The 21,869-nt window shown below is 48.7% G+C and overlaps 1 protein-coding gene across 1 annotated transcript; it reads right to left on the bottom strand.

Moving 5' to 3' along the window:
- Positions 1-1,885: 1,885 nt before the first annotated feature.
- On the bottom strand, positions 1,886-18,351 carry ppp6r2b (protein phosphatase 6, regulatory subunit 2b). The gene is made up of 25 exons (XM_056281165.1): positions 18,174-18,351; positions 16,709-16,795; positions 16,394-16,558; positions 16,175-16,273; positions 15,720-15,906; positions 14,451-14,588; positions 14,264-14,329; positions 14,063-14,175; positions 13,843-13,956; positions 12,187-12,307; positions 11,507-11,668; positions 11,163-11,396; positions 10,958-11,022; positions 10,751-10,866; positions 10,567-10,652; positions 10,024-10,101; positions 9,830-9,927; positions 8,862-8,919; positions 8,538-8,659; positions 8,174-8,349; positions 7,860-8,016; positions 6,144-6,223; positions 5,224-5,434; positions 3,340-3,480; positions 1,886-2,678 (listed from the first exon to the last, which is right to left on the bottom strand). Exons 3-25 carry the CDS (start codon positions 16,519-16,521, stop codon positions 2,645-2,647), a joined length of 2,784 nt encoding a protein of 927 aa, XP_056137140.1. The 5' UTR covers positions 16,522-16,558; positions 16,709-16,795; positions 18,174-18,351; the 3' UTR covers positions 1,886-2,644.
- Between the last annotated feature and the right edge of the window lie 3,518 nt (positions 18,352-21,869).

The raw sequence follows: 21,869 nt of genomic DNA on the forward strand, positions 1-21,869 counted from the left end.
TTATTCCATTTCATAAAGATTTCACAGGACTGAATGGCTTAAATAAAAAAAAAGTGTCGAGGTTACACAATAAATGACTATTACTAACACAACTATAAAGGAACGCTCAAGTGGAACCGGGTTTGCCCGTTCCGTTTCAGAGCTCCTTTCATTCCAGACTCCTGCATGATGATCTACGATGAATCTCAACAGTCTGTTTGATACGTTGCTTCCTCACTTTTGTTAAATGGGTTATTCTATTAAAAAAAAAAAGTTAGATAGGGTTAGATAGTTAGAAGAACGACTTAGGAGGGAGGAACTCCCTAGCTAGCTTTTTCATTCATTCATCTTCAGCCACTTCCCCGGGGTCGGGTCGCAGTGGCAGCAAGGGCACTCCAGACGTCCCTCTCCCCGGCAACGCCCTCCAGCTCCTCCTGAGGGATCCCAAGGTGTTCCCAGGCCAGACTGGACATGTAGTCCCTCCAGGGAGTTCTGGGCCTACCCCGGGGTCTCCTCCCAGTTGGAGGTTTATCGGGCACATCCAACTGGAAGGAGACCCCGAGGTAGACCCAGATCTCGCTGGAGCGACTACATGTCCAATCTGGCCTAGGAACACCTTGGGATCCCCCAGGAGGAGCTGGAGGGCATTACTGGGGAGCGGGACATCTGGAGTGCCCTACTTAGCTTGCTGCCACCACGACCCGACCCCGGAGAAGCGGCTGAAGATGAATGAATGAATGAAAAAGCTAGCTAGGGAGTCCCTCCCTCCTAAGTCGTTCTTCTCATCCAGACCAGTAAGACCAGTGAGAGGAAAAGGGGGATACTTTAAAGATCCGAGATCCAGTGACATAATGTAGGGAAGACATACTTTGGCAAAAAGCGTTTTGCAAAAAATAACTCCAGAGTATCTGCAAAATTAAATCTATCAAGTCTAGCTATGGTTAAGCTACAACCCCTCCTCCAGAAGGTTCCTTCTGGAGGAGGGGTTGTAGCTTAACCGTCAGCAATAAAAAACCGAAAAGGGCCTTTTGAAAGTGCTTTTTGAAACGAGAGTGAAATGATCTACTGAACCAAGGCATCTGCACTGAAACTCAGCTCCTGCCCTGAGAGAGAGAGAAGAGAAAGATCAAATACACACCGCACGGCTGTTCTGGCACACAAGTAACCCAAGTAAATTATAAGGAAGACCTCATCTGGTTTAACCAAAGCTCAACGACAGACACACATGCACACGCTTCCATGTCTCCCGCACAGGAAGCGTGTCATGGAGCAGAAGGAACCGATGCTGGGTTACAAACCAAAAACAAAGACGTCATTATTGCCTCATTTTAACGATACAACACACACAGACATTACACACAATGCAACCTGGGAAAAAAAAAAAAAAAGCTTTGCCGTACATCTGGATTTATTTCAAAAATAGATATAATGTTCATATATACTGTTTACATTTATATTACGTTTACATGTTACCAAGAAGAAAAGCCACAACCTAATACAGGTTCAGATGTCACAATATTACATTTAAACAACTCTGGGGGGGGGGGGTGCAAGTTGTACGTCATGTTTATGAGCGCTCTTCAAGGACGAGTGTGGACATGGCAAGGCGGATGCATGTTTAAATAAGACGTGTGCATGTGTGTTACACGGGTGCGCTTTTCTCTGTGTCCCTATACCCTCGACATTGACCTGAGAATACACTCTGCGCCGCGGACAGAGCTCAAATCGCACATACAGGCACACATGTCTACGCAAACACGACACAGCACGCACCTCTAACCTACGTGGAAACTCACAGGGGTCGGAAGAGGAAGTGAAAGGTGATGACGGTTCCTTGTGTTATGTGTCGGTAATTTGACACTGATGTCCCCCCCCCCCCTCCCGTATGCCGAAAGAGCACCCGAGTTCCACTGGATTAAAGAAAAATCTTAACGGGGATTCAAATGTGACTCGGGTAGCACGGATGACGGATGTTCGGGTGGAAAAATGGCCAAATTATCGCCCATCACGTGTGCTCTAATAAACCCTCTGAGAAGAACATATACTGAAAGGTTGTGCGGAGGCCTGTCCGGTGAAGTTATTTTCACTAAGTGGAACGGGGCAGCTAGTGTTAGTGACGTTTCCCGTAATATCATTTGCCCCGCCAAGGTAAACATTCAGAAGCTCCTCTTGGAAGAAGCTCAGCAGAGTCTGCTGTCAGAGTGTCAAGAAGCCGACACACTTCACAAACCAACCCAGATTCTGACAACAGCAGTCCAGTTTCACAGCACAGTAAACTCTAGGAAGAAGAGCCAATCTACAAATGCAACCGGTGGCATACTTTTTGGGGCCTGTCAGGCAAATAATGCTCCCACTGAAAACACACCGGCCTCTTTCTCCTCTACAGCATCCCGTTCTGGTGATGTCACCGAGGTAAAGGAGACTCGCCGGAAGAAATTGCAGCAACACATGTACCCGTTAGTGAGCTTTTACATCCAGAATATGTATGGTGAGGGGCCCTGTTACCTCTGGCTTTCTTTGTGATGTCCTGGCCTCTCGTGTTTCTGCAGATATAAACTAAACACATGGGATGGGTGCTTACAGGGAGAGAAGGTGGCGTGGCTGTTTGTGTGCTGAATGTAGACAGGTGGGAGTGGGTTGTGAGGTGTTCGTCTTTGCTGCAGTGTTAGGCTGGTCCGTTAGCAGAGAGTTGTGTCTCCCTGCAAGGGGTAGAGAAAGACTTGATTACAAGAGGCAGGTCAGATGCATAGCGTAAATTCATTCATATAGCTGTCATGTGTCATAATACCACAATAACATATTTATGCACATGTCAATATGCCACCATATAGTATGACCCCCCCCCCTTTTTCTCCCCAATTGTATCCAGCCAATTACCCCACTCTTCTCAGCTGTCCCGGTCGCTGCTCCACCCCCTCTGCCGATCCAGGGAGGGCTGCAGACTACCACATGCCTCCTCCGATACATGTGGAGTTGCCAGCCGCTTCTTTTCACCTGACAGTGAGGAGTTTCGCCAGGGGGACGCAGCGCGTGGGAGGATCACGCTATTCCCCAGTCCCCCCTCACTCCTCTACAGGCGCCCCGACTGACCAGAGGAGGCGCTAGAGCAGCGACCAGGGCACGTACCCACATCCGGCTTCCTACCCGCAGACACAGCCAGTTGTGTCTGTAGGGAAACCCAACCAAGCCGGCAGTAACACGGGCATTCGAACCGGTGATCCCCGTGTTGGTACGCAACGGAATAGACCGCTATGCTACCCGGGTGCCGTATTGTGGTGTTTTTAAACATGTTCCAAGTTAGCTGCCATGGTGACAATTGAATTTCCCTCTAGGATAATTTAAGACTATCAACAAACTTACTGTGAGGCTGAGGCCAACCTGTTGGCTGGACTTGTGGTAGTTGTGCTGAGTAGTTCTCCATCTTTCTTGGCCTTCTCGTTGTCAACACTTTTCGCCCTGTCCCTGATGGAGAGTCCCTCCTTCGGCACCTCATCTACTTCACTGGAAAAGTGAAACAGTGCCTCAAACTAGACTGAGACAAATTGCCAATTTGCACACAGTTTAACGACAAACTACAGATATCTATCTAATGATCGATGGATGTCATCACAGTGATCCACTTTTAGTTTGCAAAGTAGCTGAACTACGAAGAACAGGGGGAAAAAAACATCCAATCACACTTGGTCCAGCTTTATGGAATCATTTAATGCTCTAGCACCTTTGGTTCCTCATCATCTCTGACACGAGGTCATAATACTATGGAGTGTGATGGTGATGAGATGAGGAGGAGCAAACAGGTAAGGTAAGAAAGCAGGACTGGGCAGGAAAAGGTTTGGAGAGTGAAGGACAGGAGACTTTTGCCCCTTTTCCGCTACATGGTACTGGCTCAACTCGACTTGACTTTTTCATTTTCCATTACTGGAAAGTACCAGCATTTTGGTAACTGTTAACACTTTTCTGGTACCACCTTTGCTGAGGTTCTGAGGAGTATAGAGAAGGCCAGAAGGAGTTAGATTTAGAGAAAGCATATGACAGGGTGCCGAGAGAGGAGGTGTGGTATTGTATGAGGAAGTTAGGAGTTGCAGAGAAGTATGTAGGAGTGGTGCAGGATATGTATGAGGGAAGTGTGACAGTGGTGAGGTGTCTGGTTGGAATGACAGATGGGTTCTAGGTGGAGGTGGGATTACATCAAGGATCGGCTCTGAGCCCTTTCTTGTTCGCAATGGTGATGGACAGGTTGACAGACGAGCTCAGGCAGGAGTCTCTGTGGACTAAGATGTTTGCGGATGACATTGTGATCTGTAGCGAGAGTAGGGTGCAGGTTGAGGAGAGTCTGGAGAGGAGGAGGTGTGCACTGGAGAGAAGAGGAATGAAAGACAGAATACATTTGTGTGAATGAGAGGGAGGACAGCGGAATGGTGAGGGTGCAAGGAGTAGAGGTGACGAAGGCGTATGAGTTTAAATACTTGGGGTCAACTGTCGAAAGTAACAGGGAGTGCAGAAGAGAGGTGAAGAAGAGAGTGCAGGCAGGGTGGAGTGGGTGGAGAAGAGTGTCAGGAGTGATTTGTGACAGAAGGGTACCAGCAAGAGTTAAAGGGAAGGTCTACAAGATGGTAGTGAGACCAGCTATATTATATGGTTTGGAGACAGTGGCACTGATGAAAACACAGGAGGCGGAGCTGGAGGTGGCAGAGTTGAAGATGCTGAGATTTTTGTTGGGAGTGATGAAGAAGGACAGGATTAGGAATGAGTATATTGGAGGGACATCTCAGGCTGGACGGTTTGGAGACAAAGCGAGAGAGGCAAGATTGAGATGGTTTGGACATGTGTGGAGGAGAGATGCTGGGTATATTGGGAGAAGGATGCTGAATATGGAGCTGCCAGGGAAGAGGAAAAGAGGAAGGCCAAAGAGGAGGTTTATGGATGTGGTGAGGGAGGACATGCAGGTGGCTGGTGTGACAGAGGAAGATGCAGAGGACAGGAAGAGATGGAAACAGATGATACGCTGTGGTGACCCCTAATAGGAACAGCCGAAAGTAGTAGTAGTAGTAGTACACTGAGGGGGTACTGTTACAGTAATGGAAAACGACACTCTGTGAGTTGAGTCAAGCCGGTACCATGTAGTGGGAAAGGGGCATTTGAGAAGAATGTGTTTGAGATTGTAGTAACAAAGGGAAGGTATGAGGGGTATAGTTTGTCCCTGAAGACAGACAGATTTCCACTTTAATTTGTTTGTGGGTGTACCTGGTAAAGACTGCTCTCTCACTTTTGGCGTCCACTGCAAGCCACGTGGTCTCCTTGTTGGCACCAGTGGTGGGGGTCTCTGTGGCGATTGTCTCTAGAGAGACGGACTCGGTCTTATCTTCCTCCTCATCGCTCTCCGAGCTCCCGGAGGAAGAGCTGTCTGACGCCACCAGGGGAGCTTTCCTTGCCCCACACACGCTCCACACACAAGCTGCAGGTAAAGGGCAAACATACCAGCTGTCGGTGCAAGAGTAGCAGGGAATGCGAATGTTTAATTTCAACTGGCGTTAACTTTTGTGCCATTCTTAATGTGAAATCAAATTCACCCTGGACAACAGCTGATGTGCCTTTTACATTAATGCCCATCTGTGATTGGATGATAATAAATCCCGTCTTCAATATTTTTTTTTGGACCCCTCCCCCCCACCTTTTTCTCCCCAGTTGTATCCAGTCAATTACCCCACTCTCGAGTCGTCCCGGTTGCTGCTCCACCCCCTCTGCCGATCCGGGGAGAGCTGCAGACTACCACATGCCTCCTCCAATACATGTGGAGTCGCCAGCTGCTTCTTTTCACCTGACAGTGAGGAGTTTCTCCCGGGGGGACATAGTACATGGGAGAATCGCACTATTCCCCCCCGTTTCCCCTCCGGCCCTAACAGGCGCCCCAACCAACCAGAGGAGGCGCTAGTGCAGTGACCAGGACACATACCCACATCCGGCTTCCCCCTCGCAGACACAGCCAATTGTGTCTGTAGGGACACCCGACCAAGCCGGAGGTAACACGGGTATTCGAACCGGCGATCCCCGTGTTGGTAGGCAACGGAATAGATCGCCATGCCACCTGGACGCCCTTGCAATGAGTATTAATGTTATTTTATGATGAGATTAACGCCGTCAGCTATCAGCTACACCCAACTTACGGTTCTGGTTTGGTTTTGTTCTGTCCGAGCTGCTTAGCTCCGAGTCCACAGGAGAATTGCACCGGGAGCCCGTTTCTGAGCTGAGGAATACATGACCACAAAACGGTTAGAAATCTTAACAATATCCACTTCAACTAACAAACTCTGTGTTAAACTGGCGTCAGGCCGGCCTGCTGTCATGGTGCATCAACCATGGAGTGCTGAGATGAATGCAAAGTGAAATGTCTTTTTTTCCAGGTGAAGGGTGATTAGTTAAGAATTAGACATGCAGTTATGCATTTCTTTCACTTACATCAGAGTTGTCACAGGCTAAAAACCCCTCAGGATACGAGTGTGTAGCTTTTGGATAGTCGGGTTTAGTGTTCACTACCTTATAGGACCATGAGATGGCCGTCTGTTTTACAATTTAACATTTCATTTAGCAGACGCTTCTTCCAAAGCGACGTACATCTGACAGCTGATACACAAGCAAGGATCTAGTCAACACGGATACATGTCATATGTAAACAGGAATGACTAACAATAGGAATAGATCAATGGCCTCTGCCATTGCCAAACTTGAAAACTTTGCTGCACCCCTGCAGGGAGCCAGTAACGGAGGATGTAGGACATCTGAGCTGTTTTACTAACATCAGCTGTCTCACCAACCACAATGGCTACAAAAGACATTTCCTTTATCTCCTTTGATTGTATGTACTGTCCCAACAACAATGTCAACCAAGTTGTTCTGGATTTTGCTGGATGTGCCAGCGATCACTTTGATTATGGCGAAGTGGTATCTCAAAATTGTCCTACTCAGCCAAAAATTCTAAATAAATGGTGAATGGACTGCATTTTATACAGTGCTTTTCTAGCTGCAACAGCCACTCAAAGCGTTTCACAATTAATTAATACCGCACATTTACTCATGCACACACTCATAAACCAACGGCGGTGTCATCGGTGTGTGAGATTTCTGCCAGGAGCAACGTGTTTTCGTGGTGTCATTATTGTTTGACCTTCTCATTGTGTGCTCCCCAACGTTGCAGCTCACACAACTGCAGGAACAGTCTTGCGTTGCCGAAAGTTATCAGACTCATTGCAGCTCGAAGGTGTGCAGGAATTTACTAATGTCTGCAAAGACCCCATCCTGACTTGCTGCATCTAAAAGGCGGAGCTAACTGAAAGGCATGTCTGATACTGACAGAAGACGTCCGTCTGACCTTCTACACTTCCTCCAGAGCAAGAGACTCGCCCATACCCGTCTTGTCGTGCCTCCACTGAGAGGACATTCTCAGCAGTCAAGCGGAAAAAGGCTTACTCTCAGAACACCACTGGCCCGGCCCGACTGTCTACTCCGGCCTTGATCTCTACATAACAAGAACTTCTCATGAGGTCGAAGACAAAGGACAGACTTACTGATGCAGCAATAACCCACATCACAAAAAAAAAAAAAAAAAAGATGAGCGATCAATTTCATTGGCAAGTTCTCTTCTTTGGTGAGCCTCTTCATCAGCCTATTTTATTCTTTCCCATTACTCCAGTTATCACTCTAGAGCAGTGATCTTTTAACGCTCGTTTGCTTATTAATTTTGTGTTGTGACGTGTTGCTATTTTTGTGATGGGATTAGGCGTGTGGTGGGATTAGGCTTTTATGGGCATGTTCTTCCCTGGGCTTGAATGTGTTTTGGCACCTCGCGCGAACTCAGGTCTTTGTTTTTAAGTGTACAGTCTCACCAGCAGAAAGGCTGGAAGTCTGTGAACTTGGCCCACCCCTTCTCCTCCGTCTCTGAAGTGGCAGGCTGGGCGGCTGGACTGTCCCAGGCTGTGAAGCACACTCCTGCCGCAGGGGCTTTCGAATTCACCTCTTCAAAGTCGGCTATCCAGCCTGCACCTGAGCAGAAGACAAGCCCACCTACATATGAGAACCGATGGATGTGCTGAACTCTTGCAGGCGTCCACACATGGTACAACTAACACGTTAACCATCCTGACTTACAAATCAACCAGACTTAATCAAGTCCTGTATACGTTACTGAGGTATATCTCACTCTGCTTGGTCTCAGCCTGGCAGTGACTCGAGAAAGGATCCAGGGTCTGCTTAAGCTCCTCCCCATCCTCTGTGTCCAAGCCCGGTGTCTTATCAAAGGAATCTGTGCCTGAGCTTGCCGTCCTAGCGCATGCCTTGCTCGCCAAGCCACTCTGAGATGACCATGACCCACCGAACCTTGACAGAAAGTTCCAGTGTGTGTGACTATGTGAAGACAAAATAATGTGTACTAAATTTACCTATATACACAAAAAAAAACAAAAACACACACACACACAAGCAGCAGGAATCCATAATAAAAAAAATAAAGAAATAAAAATAAAAGGATGTTATGATGATGTGAGTGTATACGTTTGTTCATTTACCTGTTGCGGGACTTTGTTTGTGTTGCATAATTGATCTCTTTATCATCCCAGATGTCTTCTTCATCATCATCAAAAGGCTGAATCTTCTCCTTGGAGCAGGCTTCAAATACAGCTGTGCTAGCCTGCACACACCAAGCGCAATCAAGCTATATTATGCTGTCGACGGGCATCGCCCTTCATCCTGAATTGCGAAGGCTAACACACAGGCTAAAACTTCAACTATAAGTGGTGGGATGATACAAGAGAAGCCATAAATAGATGAAGAAATACACAAAACATTAACATATGTCAATAATATTGGCAGAAGAGAGACAGTTTACTCACACTATCCTGGCCAGCATCAATGTTGATATTGATCTCTGCAATACGGTCAAAGGTTGCACTGCAATAAAAGCAGAGCAAACTGTTTTAGCATGCAGGCAAGCTACCCAACTGATGTCCTGAAAAGAGGACTATATCCATCCATCCATTATCCAAACCGCTTATCCTTGGCAGGGTCGCGGGATGCGGGAGCCTATCTCAGCAGTCACTGGGCAGCAGGCGGGGAGACACCCTGGACAGGCCACCAGGCCATCACAGGGCCGACACATTCACATCTAAGGACAATTTAGTACGGCCGATTCACCTGACCTACATGTCTTTGGACTGTGGGAGGAAACCAGAGCACTCGAAGGAAACCCATGCAGACATGGAGAACATGCAAACTCCACACAGAGGATGACCCGGGACAACCCTAAAGATTGGACAACTCCGGGGTTCGAACCCCGGACCTTCTTGCTGTGAGGTGACCGCACTAATCACTGCGCTGTACTGTGCTACTGTACTGTCTATTTGCATTATGTGTATGCGATATTGGCCTTTCTTTGAATAACTGATTGATTGGTTGAGTGATTGGCTATTCCGTGATGCAAAGTCATCAATTACAATTACATCATCATAAGAAATCTGCCCAGCAATTGCACAGTTAGTACTGATGACAGTAAGGCCACTAAGACGTTCCTGTGACATGGTGGACCATGGTGGGATTTGATGAGCTTCAGCTTTGAAAAGCTCCTCTCTGATTCCGTTATGGTCACTAGAAGTTTAAGACAAATTCTGAGAGCAGTCCACAAATTTGGATACATTTCTGAGAGCTCCCTTCCGTGTATAAATATGAGCAGCTCAAGCAGGGTCATGGTTGCAAACAGGACCGGCACATGCACTTTTTGCGCTCTAAGCGAAAACCAATTATGCCGCTCCTCTATAGCGATGTACCATACCAGCAACAATTCACAAAGGACCTTATCATTTACCCAATGCTGTCATCGTGTTCGGTAAACTCCTCATCATTGAATCCAAATTGATCCACAAAGTTAGCTGTCATTTGCTGAATCTGGTAGTCCGAGAATGCCTAAAACAAGCCATAAATTTCACACGTAAATAAGATTCCCGTTAATAATATGAGGAGACATGAGTTGGTTGTGTCTGTGTTTTTGTGCATGCGTACCTGCTGCAGTGTCAACTCTTTGGGGAAGGGGCTCTCCATATCATCGTCAGAGGAATGGCGCAAACTTCGGGCGCCAACCTGGAGCAGGTATGCACACTACAATTTAGAATTTCATTTAGCAGATGGCTTTGTTCATCCATCCGTTATCCAAGCCGCTTATCCTACTTAGGGTCGTGGGATGCCAGACCCTATCCCAGCAGTCATTGGGCGGCAGGCGAGGAGACACCCCGGACAGGCCGCTGGTCCATCATAGTGGCTTTGTTCAAAGCGATGCAAATCTGAGAGGTGGTTGGCTTATATAGCATTAGGAGTCTAAGCCACAGACTCTTACTGAGACCCATCCCAACCAAGACTTGAACCCCCGATCTTTGGCGGGAAAACCGTCTTTCTTAGGCTACTGAGCTACGTATAGATAGATCCAGCTGCTAAACTATCTTAAGCAAACAAGCAAAACATTGAAATAAAACATGTTGCCTTCTGTTGTTGTGTTTACATGTACAAACTACTAATATGTAGATGTGCGTGGGTTTAATGCATGTATACCAGGTCAATGGTATTTTTCCTGTTGGTTTCTGCAAGGTTCTGGTCCACAAAGATTTCCCAGCGCCCTCTGCAGTCTTCTGGCAGCTCTGCATCCATACGTTTTACACAAACATCAACATTAAAGACACAATATTATCTTATGCAGGTATGTGAGTTCACACGCACACCGGCAGGATGCAAATACCCGTTATGAGGCTGCTGATCTGGGTGTGAACCGGGCCTTTTTCCAGGTTGTGGACCACTGTGTTGGCAATCCTGGTCAGATGTCCCATGTACCCTCTTCTCATACCGCCCCCTGCCCTAAAGATAGAATGCCATCAAAACCGCATTCAAATACACAAACCATGCTATATATTATCAGGTATAGTGCGATGGACTCGAAGTCACTTACTGTATCTTGTCATTCTCTTCCCAGGCATCAATAACCCTCTGAACAAGGCGGCAGTGCTGAAACAACTGCAAGAGAACAAGAATTTGATTGTTTGTTGAAGAGACAAAGCTAGAGATGTCAGCTTGTGGGCAGCATGTGGATCTACAGTCTCCATTTTCAAGCACAAACATTTAAAAACACAAGCGCACAAACGGAATACACCTACATGAGCCACCATCATGTTATGCGCAGAGTTTTCAGGGCTGACAGAAGGTTCTGGAGTTTGAGGCTCAGGCGAAGCCTGCTCTTGTATGGCGTCCTGATGAAGCTTAGGCTTCTCCTGGGATCCCAGGCCTGTCTGAAATCTCATTTCGTGGGCACATGGCCTAAGAATGGCAGCGACACACAGCTCCACTTGGAGATGTAAGAAGTTATTCCAGGTGTATTTAAAGAACAAGTCCTGAGGTACCAAGAATGCATTTCAAATGAGGGACATTTGCATAAGTTCAACATCTTAACGTTCTATTTTCATTGATGGTTGCAGTGGTCTACAGCTTTTGCTTGTCTCACCAGAAGCAGATCCATGGTGTTGAGTTGGCAGAGCTCCTGTGCTATGACGGCATGACTTGCTGAACTGGTGTACAGAAGAGAGGCCGCCAGTCTGGCTACATGAAGACGAGTGTTACCCAGCGGCTCCTCCAAGACACCCAGGGTAGTCAGCATAGGACTACGCTGCACGCATACACACAAACAAAACAAAGATGCCAGCTTTCAAAATTTCTTTTTGGGGGGGGGGGGGATTTTTTCCCCTTTTTTTCTCCCCAATTATACTCGTCCAATTACCCCACTCTTCCGAGCCGTCCCGATCGCTGCCCCACCCCCTCTGCCGATCCGGGGAGGGCTGCAGACTACCACATGCCTCCTCCAATACATGTGGAGTCGCGAGCCGCTTCTCTTCACCTGACTGAGGAGTTTCGCCAGGGGGACATAGCGCGTGGGAGGATCACGCTATTCCTCCGAGTCCCCCCCCCCGAACAGGCACCCCGACCGACCAGAGGAGGCGCTAGTGCAGCGACCAGGACGCATACACACATCTGGTTTCCCATCCGCAGACACGGCCAATTGTGTCTGTAGGGACGCCCGACCAAGCCAGAGGTAACACCGGGATTCGAACCGGCGATCCCTGTGTTGGTAGGCAACAGAATAGACCGCCACGATAGCTGGATGCCCTACAGTATTAATTTTTTTACCTTGGGTGGTTCCAGAAGTAGCTGGTGGAAGTGTATGAGCTGGGGTTGGATGGCCAGTAGAATGTTGCTGTTGACAGCATAACTTCTCTCAAATCCCTGAGTATCCATCACACCATCCACCCTGTCACAGACACATGTACAAGTACACCGGAATGGTAAGTACACCGGAATGGTAAGTACACCGGAAGGCTCATCAACCAGGAAGTAAATACTGTTACACAAGGGATCACCGACAAGCTGTTAACTAATGGCCATTCATGGACAATGATTGTGGGCTTTTAGGGCTTGGGGGCAGGTCAGATGATGAAAATATAGCCATTATGTTAATTGATAAGCATCACTGACACATAATTCAGTTTGACTTGGTGTTGATGCTCTCTGCATCCTGCATATATGATGTAAACAACATGCAACACCAAGCATGTTCAAGTCAACATATTTGGATGCTCCAGTGTTTAAATTGCTGCACTCCCCAACATACATATACTCCGTGTTGTCGGTTTCATTCACAACCTTAATATTTATTTTTTGATTTCTTATCTCTACTTCCTTTCACGTTTCTGCTGTGGCAACAGAAACTTGTATTCTCCACACTGATTATAAGGTTTCTTCAAAACTAATGTAATCTTTCAGGTTAAAGTTGCAATCCAGGAGATTTACACGCAAATATGTCCTTTTTGATACTTTCAACTATTGCCATAGACAACAGCTAATTAACAAATATCCAAATCATGAACGCTTCTGTAGGTGCTCATTTTTTCTCCCCAATTGAATTTGGCCAATTACCCTGTTCTTCTGAGCCGTCCTGGTCGCTGATTGATCCGGGGAGGGCTGCAGACTACCACATGCCTCCTCCGATACATGTGGAGTCGCCAGCCGCTTCTTTTCACCTGACAGTGAGGAGTTTCGCCAGGGGGACGTAGCACGTGGGAGGATCACGCTATTTCCCCCCCCCCCCCCAAGCAGGCGCCCCGACTGACCAGAGGCGCAGGTGCAGCAACCAGGACACATACTCACATCCGGCTTCTCACCCGCAGACATGGCCAATTATGTCTGTAGGGACGCCCGACCAAGCCGGAGGTAACACGGGGATTCGAACCGACGATCCCCGTGTTGGTGGGCAACAGAATAGACCGCCACGCCACCTGGACGCCTCCTGTAGGTGCTCATTTTAATGGCCATTGGGTAGGACTTTCCTGGGAAAAATGATAAAACAGTGTTTTATATCTAGAGCACAACAGCCAAGTGCGGAGGAAGGAGGCAGCTAGTAGCAAGCTTGCAGGAACAAGCAAAACTTCTGGTTAACAAGCAGATGTGGCAGGACAATGTCATAAAAGACTTTTGCCACCTATACCCAGGTGTTTATTGGTTTTTCTTTAGGGAAAGTGATGACGCCATAGCACTCGCACCGCTATTTCGTTTTGGCATGGGTCTCTGGGATTTGGAGTGGTCAAATACTTCTGCAGTTTCCACCTATCACCATACGTGTCAAGTTAGTCAAAGACCTCAATCTTCAGGACTGCAACTTTAAAGTGTGTGTCGAAATAAAAGATGAGCGACATCCGATTGATTAGATGTTAGAATTAGGACAAATGAACCTCTGAGTCAACTGTCACCCACTAGATGAGTATCTCCCTCGCATCAAGGGTCACTCACACAGGCCTCCTGATCTCTAGTAAGGTGAGAAGAACTTGAATTCCATTGACGATACAGCTTTCGGTCCTCTTGCCAGAGAACATGTTCTGCAACAGCTGCCCCACACACTCCTGTCTGTAGAAAACACCAACAACGGTGTGTGTCTTTGGCTCAACATGCAGTCAAGTATGGGAGCTTGTATTTATGCATGCATGTGTGGGTGTGCGTATATGCTTCTTACGACTCCAGCACAGTAAGCAAAGGGTCAGGTTCTGGGGACTCTTGGAGCTGATTGGCCTGGTCTCTGCTCAAACGGATGATGTTACACAAGGTTTGAGATGCGTTAGATTGCCGCTGGAAAAAACACATGCACACTTACAGTCTAATGCACTGTCAATGGTCACGGTCTACCCATCTGTGTGCGTACATGACTGCATCTTACCTCCTCGTCCCTCTCAGGATGAATGAGCTCTACGAGTCTCTGGCCCAGCTTCTCTGCATTCAACCACTGTTGAGAGAAATCCCATAATATTACAGCTTTACCGTTGTCATCGATAAGATAATGCCATGTAATATCAAAGGATATATGAGCTGTATGAAGTGTGTGTATGCACATGTGTGTAACGTACATTGAGTGTCTCCAGTCTGAGAGAAGGCGGCTCAACATAGCTGATAAGGCCCAGCAGCAGATCTATCATGGCTGAAGTGTCAATATGCTTCAAGACGAGAGAGAGGAAACCCTCCTTCCCCCTCAGGAACCTAATCACCTAATCGAAGCAGACAGCAGCCAGTCACTATCACGCTGTGCAACCACACCCTGAAGAAAGCCAAGCAATGGGTGTAGAACATATCAATCATATGCAATTCATGATGTATACATATCTAGACAAAGCAAAGGAGGAAAGTCCATACATCGGGTTTGCCACAAACTCACATTCAGTACATTAAGACCAACAACTCGGATTGTCTCCAGGTTTTATCTGACTGAATTTAAGAGTTTTTGTCCATTCATCCATTATCCGAACCGCTTATCCTGCTCTCAGGGTCGCGGGGATGCTGGAGCCTATCCCAGCAGTCACTGGGCGGCAGGCGGGGAGACACCCTGGACAGGCCACCAGACCATCACAGGGCCAACATACACACACACACACAGGGATGGCCGATTCACCTGACCGACATGTCTTTGGACTGTGGGAGGAAACCGGAGCACCCGGAGGAAACTCACACAGACACGGGGAGAACATGCAAACTCCACATAGACGACAACCCAGGACGACCCCCCCAAGGTTGGACTACCCTGGGGCTCGAACCCAGAACCTTCTTGCTGTGAGGTGACCACGTTAACCACTGCGCCACCAAGAGTTTGTGTAACCTCTTTAATAACACTTGAAACAATTGTCAAGACAAATTACCCCACAAAATTAAGTATGAAGAAAATAAAGTGGAGCTTGATGAAAAGGATGAAAGCCACCGTGAAATCTCAGAAGAAAACACAGATTGAGAAATCAACATGTTAAGGCCTCTACGATGAAGACAATGAAACTTCAATTTAGATTATTCAATCTAAGACATTTCAAGTCTTGGAGGACTTGCAGATGTGCAGCTGCTCAGAAATGAACTCAAACGAAACAATAATAATAATAAAACTCATTTGCACATATGTTTCTTTTACAATGCTGCAGGTAACCTGTGGGTTTCAAAAGAAAGAATCTTGACAGTCAAGTTAGCTGGGGAAAAAAAATCCCACTTTTGATTATTTCCCTTTGGGCAAACACCTGGAGTTTTTCAAAAAAGTACTGACATCCTAAAAACCCAGCTGTCATCTTCCATCAGTGTGCACTTTGATTTTGTTTGTGCGCGTTTGTGTGCACGTGGGTGGGGGCAGGCACTTGTACTACCTGCTCAGTCTTGCGAGTGATAAGGTTCCCAATGGTCTTGCTGAAGAAAGACGCCAGGAGTGGGTTGAGCGGGGACGGCTGCTCCAGGAAGGCGTACAGAGATTCCAGCAGCGGCTCCTCGTTGCCCAGTTTATCGTTGATCAGCCCCACGTCACAGGTCAAAAGCTCACACGCTATGTTTGGATACCTGCAAGAAACGAGTCGACGCAACTCATTCACGGAACCATGTGTTCCCTCTGAGACCAGAGCACATCTACGTTGTCTTTGCCATTTTGGGATATTGTAAAAACACTTAATTTTAAAAACGAATGATCTAAATTGTACGTTTTTTCCAAGGCTGGGAGGGAGGCTATGTCATCTGCCATATCTTTTGTTTTCTCTGAGTCGATAGTTTGTACATTTCCTCATCCGTGAATTAGATTAAGATGGATATTTTTGTTTATAATGGTACGTACTTAAAACGTTTCATCTCCTCCACACCAGTAGGGGGCTCTGTCGTGATGAAATGGAGCATCTCCTGCATACAGTGGTCCTGGGACAAGAACTGGAGGAGTCTAGAGAACAAGTGACGGTGAGGAAAGAATCAAATACATAATAGGGTCCAAGTTTGTAGACTGTTTTTGCTGCAGGAAATAGCATGTCTGGCGTCTATCTTTAGCCGGTGCTAAACTGACCTGCTATTCTGGGCCTTGCACTCCTGCAGCACATCGTCCTCGTCCATAAGCTCAACGAGTGTGACATCCTCCTTCTCCAGCAGAGCCTCCAGGTGGGACGACGTGTGTAGGTCAAACTTCCAAAACATGGTTGATCTCACAAGCCAGTACACCCCCACTAGTAACCTAAAGAAGCCGAGGCATAAAAACATCAGCAACAAGACAAAGTGAGTACGGAAGGTGCATTAAAAGAATTTCCTCATATGTAATCCACTTAAGTCCGCTCTATTCATAGAGGAGTTTTGCTGTGTACAGTGATAATGTGTTTGCTCTTACGTCTGGATACGGAATTAGATCCTCAGTCAAATCTTGCCGAGCAGCTCCACATTTGCCTCAGTGATAGCACTTGGCCTGGACATAGAGCTGCAAAGAGGAATTCCCAAAAACACACCACACGAGCGTCACACACACAGTCTTTGCGCTTACTCATACTCTCTCACACAGCGGAGAGAACCTGCAGCCTGGCAAGAGACAGAAGCATGTCCTTCTGTTTTTGTGCTCCACGTACAGTGAGCAGAAGAGCTACTTCAGCTGGCACCTTCCCTCGGCGCAATGAGCAGGAAGCAGTGTGTCTGTAACTGAATTAGGGCCGTGTGTCTTTGTAATGACATTATCCAGCTTGCCCTGAGAACATCGTGTCACACTCGTACAAACACACAGATAAGATGTTAGGGTTGTAATAGTTTTGCGAAGAATAAGAAAGAGCTGGCGAACAGTAAGCTAAAGCAGCGGCACAGACTGTTGTTAAACTTGCTTTGCCTCGTGGTATGATTACTCCTTAAAGGGTGAAATGTGAGGATTATAGTCGGTGAGTCAGAGGGAAGGGGTAGAGGCATTACCAGACATCGCTGGCACTACACTGTACACACTACCCAGATAGCAAAGAATCCGTGGCCCAAATATGGCCCACATCTGCAATTATCTTACTGCCCACATTTGGCCCTGAATGACGGTGTTGACTCAGGGTGAGCGTGGCTGCCTCAGCTCAGCCACACTTGGGCCACATCTGGCCCACATAGTATGCGCCGTAACCCAAGTCGAGCCCGGTTCATTACGTTTGGGCCATGTCTGGCCCACACAACACTTAGGTCAGGCCCGGCTTATGACATTCGGGGCCACATCTGGCCCACGTAACAGCTGCCAGTGCCGTAAGTGAGCCGTAAGCACCAAAAGTGCCCCAGATCCGGCCCAAACGTGCCTGCTATCTGGGTTGAGACAAGGGTCAAATCAAGTCAAGTCATTTTTTATTCGTGTAGCCCAACGCCAGCAGCAACCCCAGAGCAATAACACACTGCAAGTTAATGCCCCTGACCAGTAGTGTCTATGACTGCTGAGAATGACCTTGACCTTAACATACCCCCGTTCAGATCTGAGGCTCGGCTGAAAGACCCCAGGCGTTATAGAGCCTTCATCTAATTGGACTCTGCCTGCTGAGCCTCTCGCTACATCATCTTCTGAGCAAACCAAATTATCCCACACTTGCTGCTGCTGCAGCCTGGGTTTGGGGAGACAGCGGCGAGGGTCCTGCAGGAGACTATACATGACGGTACCCAGTCGTGCTTTTTCGCAGACGGTGAAACGGTTTTGCTCAGCCAACGTGGTCATGGCATATTTTCTCGCATGTGTTCCCACAACCACAGTTAACCCCCCCCCACACACACACACACACACACACGTGTTTCGGTTTTGTTTTTGCAGGTCAGGCGTTTAACTTGAGAATACGCGTCCCCTCGCCACCTACCTTCGGCTCCCGGGCCTTCGGCGTGCTGCACGCATCCGCTCGACGCCGCGCTCCGGAACGTCGGTTAGCGTCGGTTCACGTTAGCTCGTCCATTTAGAAGCGTCGCTAGCCGGGCTAGCGTCGCCTTAAACGTGGCGGTGCCGAATTAAACACGCCGACGTCTCGGCTTATCCGCCCCGACTCTCTCCCGCGGCCGGCGCGGAGCTGCTCCCCCCCCCCTGATGGAGATGCTCCCCCCTGATTGACACCCACCTTGTCTTTGACTGACGCTGGTTAGCAAGCTAGCTGGCGTCACCCGGACGAACGGTCCGTCGGTCCTGTTGTCCACTACACATCGGGGCGGGGGGGCTGCGCCCGTCATCCGTCTCTCTCGCGCTCTCTCTCCCCCTCTCTCTCGCTCTCGCTCGCTCTGTCTCTCTCTCTCTCTCTCTCTCTCTCTCTCTCTCTCTCGCTCTCTCTCTCTCTCTCTCTCGCTCTCTCGCTCTCTCTCTCTCTCTCTCTCTCTCTCTCTCTCTCTCTCCCCCCCCCCCTCTCTCTCTCTCGCTCTCTCGCTCTCCCCCCTCTCTCTCTCTCTCTCGCTCTCCCCCCCCCTCTCTCTCTCGCTCTCTCTCTCCCCCTCTCTCGCTCTCTCTCTCGCTTCTCTCTCTCGCTCTCTCTCTCCCCCCCCCTCTCTCGCTCTCTCTCTCGCTCTCTCTCTCGCTCTCTCTCTCCCCCCTCTCTCTCGCTCGCTCTCCCCCCCCTCTCTCTCTCGCTCTCTCTCTCTCGCTCGCTCTCTCCCCCCCCCTCTCTCTCTCACTCTCTCTCTCGCTCTCTCTCTCTCGCTCGCTCTCTCCCCATCTCTCTCTCTCTCTCTCTCTCTCTCTCTCTCTCTCTCTCTCTCTCTCTCTCTCTCTCTCGCTCTCTCCCCCCCTCTCTCTCGCTCGCTCCCCCCCTCTCTCTCGCTCTCTCTCTCCCTCTCTCTCTCGCTCTCTCTCTCCCCCTCTCTCTCTCGCTCGCTCCCCCCCCTCTCTCTCTCGCTCTCTCTCTCTCTCTCTCTCTCTCGCTCGCTCTCCCCCCCCCCTCCCTCTCTCGCTCTCTCGCTCTCTCCCCCCCCCCTCTCTCTCGCTCGCTCTCTCCCATCTCTCTCTCTCTCTCTCTCTCTCTCTCTCTCTCTCTCTCTCTCTCTCTCTCTCTCTCTCCCTCTCTCTCTCTCTCTCTCTCTCTCTCTCTCGCTCTCCCCCCCCCCCTCTCGCTCTCTCTCCCCCCCCTCTCTCTCGCTCTCTCTCGCTCTCTCTCTCGCTCGCTCTCTCCCCCTCTGTCTCTCTCTCTCTCTCCCCCTGTCTCTCTCTCCCCGTCTCTCTCTCTCTCCCCTGTCTCCCCCCCCTGTCTCTCTCTCCCCTCTGTCTCTCTCTCTCTCCTGTCGGTGACGATCCGACCCGAGAGGCGATCAGGATAATTTCCCGGCAGCGCCTCTGACGGACAGGTTAGCCGGAGGCCCGGAGACGCGTGACTGGCTCCGGCCCGTCATGTGCCGCTCCGTGCCGGTCGCAAAGTCACGTTAGCCCGGGTGTCGGCCAGCCACGCAACCGCAGCTGCTGACACGGATTTAGTCGCCCAAGGCGGACTGGGACGACTGCTGGCTCCATAATTATTTATAGCTTGATAAATTAGACTGACGAGTGAAAAAAAAAGTTTTGTTTTTTGGAGGGGGGTTGTTTTAGGGTTTTTTGGACCCCCCCTCCTTTTCTCCACAATTGTACCCGTCCAATCACCCCACTCCCGGTGTGGGTTGATCCGGGAGGGCTGCAGACTGCCACGTGCATGTGGAGTCGCCAGCCGCTTCTTTTCACCTGACAGTGAGGAGTTTCGCCAGGGGGACGTAGCGCGTGGGAGGATCACGCTATTCCCCCCAGTTCCCCCTCTCCCCTGAACAGGTGCCCCAACCGACCAGAGGAGGCGCTAGTGCAGCAACCAGGACACATAGTCACACCCGGCTTCCCACCCGCAGACACGGGACGCCCGACCAAGGTAACACGGGGATTCGAACCGGCGATCCCCCTGTTGGTAGGCGACGGAATAGACCGCCGCGCCACCTGGACGCCCAAATAGTTATTTTCAACTGCGTGACCAATGTCACTTATAAGCAGTCAATCTCCAAAATGTACATGATAGGGGCGCATTGATATGGGCCAATACTGCGCAATAGCCGGAAGTAAACATTCACTCCATCAATCAGCCAAGTTGCATTTTATATAGCGCTTTTCTAGCTGCAACAGCCACTCAAAGCGCTTTACAAGTAATAAAAATACAAAACTTCAAATCACAATTACCGAAGGTTAGGTGTCCAAAGGATTACAATTCTAGACTAATCGACCTTCCTTTGAATATGTATCGGCTCGATGATGATCCGTCGGGTTTTCTTAAAGTTGCGTAGAGCTTTGTTGAAGACAGGGACCTTGACGCTAAAAAACAACAAACAAACACAAAAAATCAGGCAATTTAAGAACTTTAAGGCCAAAACCTAAGAAACTAACTAAAATACAAAAGTTAGTTTCCAGTTATGGCTTAAATAAATACAAATTTTCCAGTAATACTACTGTACCCGGTTAATTTCTTGCTCGGTGCGGGATTCGATACGGCGTGTACTGCACCACAAGGCGACGTCACTAACTGCTCGGCTAAAGGGTCAGACCCGTTAGCTAGGGGCTAACGTGTCTTATTAGTAGTTTACAGTCGTCACCCTCTCCCGGAAGCGCGCCCTCGCGCTTTGTTCTTCCCGCGCTCCAAAGAGACTTCTGAGGATCTGCACACTTCCGGATCCCGCCGCTGCCACCAATGTAACCGGTTATTTTCTTGCCCGGTGCGGGATTCGATACACACAAGGCGACATCGCTAACCGCTCGGCTAAAGGGTCAGACCCGTTAGCTAGGGGCTAACGTGTCTTATTAGTAGTTTACACTACTAAGACAGGAGCTCCTCAAAGTGTTATTTCCACCACACCACAACATCCCCAGTCCGGGTCAACGGTTCCCCTCCCCGGCTGAACACAGCCAGAGTCAATCCCTGCTCCCCTTTCCTGAGTCGCCTGATGGTTTGCCAGAACATCCTTGAGGCCAACCGAAAGTTCTCCTCCGTAGCCTCGCCGAACCCCTCCGTATGGTGTCTGGGCTCAGTCATAGGCGGAAATCCTGATATACCCCCCCACAGAGATCACACCATGCTTGTTGTATTTACGAAAACTGCACCCATACAGTGTACAGTATCATTGCCACCTACTGGCCTTTCTTGGTATTGCTGGTTGTAAATACAAATACCTGCATACATACTGGACTGATAAGGAACACTGCTATAACTAGTAGTAGTAGTATAATGATTTAAACATTTGAACAAGTTGGAACAACCCTTTAGTTAACTACCTATCAATTATCCAGTAGTAGTAATTATGGTTCCTCAATATACATTTAACATATTACAACGTAGGCTGTGTGTTACAGCACTACTTTTGGCGTCCCCCTCGGGAATTGTGCTTGAGAAAATGTCATGTAATTGTCCCCTCCAAAGTTGATATCAGATTTTCGCCCCTGTCAGTCTTAGAGGAAGGGTGAGGAGCTCAGACATCCGGAGGGAGCTCGGAGTAGAGCCGCTGCTCCTTCGCGCCGTATGCCTGTATTTGCGGTTTTTATACAATAAAGCGTGTTATTGAAGACACGTGTCCGC

The sequence above is a fragment of the Lampris incognitus genome, chromosome 6 (genome assembly GCF_029633865.1).
Source record: "Lampris incognitus isolate fLamInc1 chromosome 6, fLamInc1.hap2, whole genome shotgun sequence".
Lineage (NCBI taxonomy): Eukaryota > Metazoa > Chordata > Actinopteri > Lampriformes > Lampridae > Lampris > Lampris incognitus.

Coding starts and splice junctions, on each gene's coding strand:
- ppp6r2b (XM_056281165.1), bottom strand. CDS start 16,521: ATGTTTTGGAAGTTTGACCTACACACGTCGTCCCACCTGGAGGCTCTG. Junction 11,669..12,186: donor TACTTCTGGAACCACCCAAG/GTAAAAAAATTA, acceptor GTATGCGTGCAG/CGTAGTCCTATGCTGACTAC. Junction 10,653..10,750: donor GATCAGCAGCCTCATAACGG/GTATTTGCATCC, acceptor GTATGGATGCAG/AGCTGCCAGAAGACTGCAGA.